Source organism: Nelusetta ayraudi, unplaced genomic scaffold (assembly GCF_046127955.1).
Source record: "Nelusetta ayraudi isolate G7.1 ecotype Tasmania unplaced genomic scaffold, CSIRO-AGI_Nayr_v1 ptg000060l, whole genome shotgun sequence".
NCBI classification, from domain to species: Eukaryota; Metazoa; Chordata; class Actinopteri; order Tetraodontiformes; family Monacanthidae; genus Nelusetta; species Nelusetta ayraudi.
Window position 1 is genome coordinate 722,706 of NW_027466110.1, and position 3,315 is coordinate 726,020.

At 51.5% G+C, this 3,315-nt stretch overlaps 1 protein-coding gene across 1 annotated transcript; it reads right to left on the reverse strand.

Moving 5' to 3' along the window:
* Positions 1-276: 276 nt before the first annotated feature.
* Positions 277-3,010, reverse strand: pou3f3a (POU class 3 homeobox 3a). Its single transcript, XM_076040111.1, has one exon. It carries the CDS (start codon positions 2,465-2,467, stop codon positions 1,118-1,120), a length of 1,350 nt encoding a protein of 449 aa, XP_075896226.1. The 5' UTR covers positions 2,468-3,010; the 3' UTR covers positions 277-1,117.
* Between the last annotated feature and the right edge of the window lie 305 nt (positions 3,011-3,315).

Here is a 3,315-nt window from a genome sequence, read left to right on the forward strand (position 1 = left end):
CCTTTAAAAAGGGAATGTTTTTAGTTATTCAAGACTTTTCTCGCATTCCACTGATCATCTTTTCAACAACCTTATTGTATAGTACAACTCCAACACAGAAACTGTCTATCTTTTTTTTTTAAAAAACACAATATTTTTTCTTTTATGTTGCAATATTTGTTATCACGTCAAAGATATTTCAAATCGCAAATCGTGATACGACATATCAAAACAGCAACCGTGTATATGTGTGTGTGTGTGTGTGTGTGTGTGTGTGTCCCAAATATCTTCACACAGTTGTTTTTTTCCCTTTTATCATTTTATTAAATAATTAGTCTATCCCATGAAAATAAACACAGTGGAAAAAAATAAATAGTACAAATCATCACACAAGAGTACACAGCAGACTTGTTGGGATATAAACTTAAGGGGATGTTTGCTAATATTAGAAAATAAGATGCATATGATATAGAAACACCATACTGAGATCATTTTTTTTTGGAAATTGCTCACCGGCCAACTTTTTTAACTGTGTCACAACTTGAAGTCCACAGACGCACAACACAAAAAAGGGTAGAAACACGTTTGAAGAAAGCTAAATTATTGCTCATTTAAAACAACCTAATGCTGAATAAAGCGCACTAAATCAATGTTTTTCATTTGAAAAATACAGAGGCGTTGGGGGGGGGGAACAACTCCTGCAGCATTACAAGGGGGAAATCATGTATATATATTTATTTTTCTTTAGCAAAAACAGACATTACAGGGGGAAGAAAACTTTGACAACCTCGGTCGGGGAGGAAATGGGTTTGTTTGTTTGTTTTTTTTGGTAAACAGACAGGGTATATAAAAGACTTTAAATGACATTTTAGCCGGATTTTTACATTTGCGTGTCCCAAATGTTGATTTATAGTGCATGGAAATACTCGGTGATGCATAAAAGTAGACTCTTGTCCTACTCCGAGGCGAGTAACACACACTGGGAAACACTTTTCTTGTTATACAGAAGAGGAAGGGACGCAAGAAAAGTTCACAAAATTCTCAGAATCGTTTTTTGGGGGAAAAGATGGAATATTCTCTCTGGAAAGTCAATGGAACGCGCCGTCTTATTCGACTCTCTGGGGTATTTTTGTATTTTTCACGTGTCGCTGTACATCCTCTTGCAGTCTAACGGTGGTGACGGCGTGTCGGGACCCATGCTGCCCACCTGTGAGTACGCGTCCTCCGGCGTGCGCGGCAGTCCTGGCGGCGTCATGCGCTTCTCCTTCTGCCTGCGGTTGCAGAACCAGACGCGGACCACCTCCTTCTCCAGCTGCAGCGTCTCCGCCAGCGAGTTGATCTCCTGCGCGGACGGCTTGGGACACTTGAGGAAGTGGCTCTCCAGCGCCCCTTTGACGCTCACCTCGATCGACGTGCGCTTTTTCCTCTTGCGGCCCTGCGTGGCGATCTTGTCGATGCTGGTCGGGCTGCCCGTGGTCGAGTCGGCCTCCTCCAGCCACTTGTTCAGCAGCGGCTTCAGCTTGCACATGTTCTTGAAGCTCAGCTGCAGCGCCTCGAACCTGCAGATGGTGGTCTGCGAGAAGACGTTGCCGTAGAGCGTGCCCAGGGCCAAGCCCACGTCCGCCTGCGTGAAGCCCAGCTTGATGCGCCGCTGCTTGAACTGCTTGGCGAAGTGCTCCAGGTCGTCGGACGTCGGCGTGTCCTCGTCCGAGTGCGCCTCGTGGCCCGCGCCGCCGCCGCCGTGGTGCGTGTGGTGGTGCGCGGCGTGGTGGCCGTGGAGGTGGTGGTGGTGGTGATGGTGGTGGTGGTTGTTGTTGTGGTGAGGGTGGTGGCCGCCGTGATCCAGCTCCGGCGACTCCCCGCGCACCAGCCCCGGATGCATGAGGCTCTGGCCGGCGTGCGAGCTCAGCATCCCGTTGACCGTAAAGCCACCCGGCTGGGAGTAAATCAGCGACTGTTGCTGCTGTTGCTGTTGCTGCTGCTGCTGCTGCTGCTGCTGCTGCTGCCCCTCCGTGATGCTGATGTGCGCCACCGAGGTGCCTCCCCAACTTCCCGGGTGCGCCTGATGGGGTCCCAGGTGCGGGGATCTGTGGTGCAGCGCCGAGCCCGGGTGCAGCTCCTCTCTGGCGGCGCTCCTCTTCACCTCCTGCGGCTGGGAGCTCGGCGGCCAGGGCGAACCGGCCTCCACAGCCGCCACGGCGGCCGCGGCTGCAGCGGCCGCGGCGTGGGGCAACGATGTCACCCACTGGTGCGCGTGGCTCAGCATGTGGCCGCCGTTGCTCGCCACCATGGCCCCCTGCATGAAGTCACTCTGCACCATCTTGGGCGAAGGGTCCCCTCTGTATCCACTAGACACCGTGGTCACAGCGGTGCTGCCCGGCTGCATGCCACCACCAGCCCTGCGGTCAGAGTGAAGGATCGGACCGGGTAGAATCCTGCTGCTGGCGAGGTATGGACTCGAGGTAGCTGTTGCCATCCCCCAACGCATGTATGATAAAATATAATGTTTTTTTTAAATTTTATTTTATTTTTTAAAAAAGCCCTCAGTCCCAGGTTGTTTTAATCCATGAATAAATTAAGACAGAACGTGCTGCAGTGTTGTAAGAAGAAGGAGGGGGGGGAAATGCGTAATCACTCCATTTAGGCTTAAATGATCACTTCAGTGATAGAGCATGTTGTGCCCGGTGAAGCCTCTCTTTGCATTCCTGCGGAGAAAAAAATGTCTTCAAAACTTTTTTTCCCCCCTCCCTCTCCCCTCTCTCGCTCTCTGTGGCGGCAGCCGCGCCGTGCGTAATCCGCAATCCAAATGAGATGGAAATCCGCGCCAAACTTTGCAGCCACTGGAGCGCTCACTTAAGAAAGAAGAAGAAGGGAAAAAAGCACGTTCTCTTATATCAGCGTTTCGGCGGCGACTGAATGAAAATGACCCACATCTCAAAGAGCCTCTCTGGTCCTCTCGCTTGTCTCCACTCTCCCCATCTGCTCTCCGCGGTGCGTCCTCCGCCGAGGAAGGGAGGCGAGCGTGTGTTTACGCCGTGCCAAGGCTGCGTATTCCTCTCGCATCTCCATCCAATTACAGCGGAAAGGCTCCGCAGAGCCCCCGCTGATTGGACGCGCGACGAGAGAGGGGGTTTTGTGCGCGTGCGTGCGTGTGTGTGTGTGTGTGCGCGCGCGCGCGTGTGTGTTTGTCGACAGGGAGAGCGAGCTCGGGTACACAAAGTTGTTGTGGCAGCGGGGGGGAAATAAAAAAAAAAAAAAAGAAAAAGAAAGAAACTGCACGCTTTAAAATATTACAACAGCCTTAAACTGACGCGTAAAACTTTCATGACGCGCCGG

What these genes read in the sequence shown, in the direction of transcription:
- pou3f3a (XM_076040111.1), bottom strand. Translation starts at nt 2,467, where the DNA reads ATGCGTTGGGGGATGGCAACAGCTACCTCGAGTCCATACCTCGCCAGC.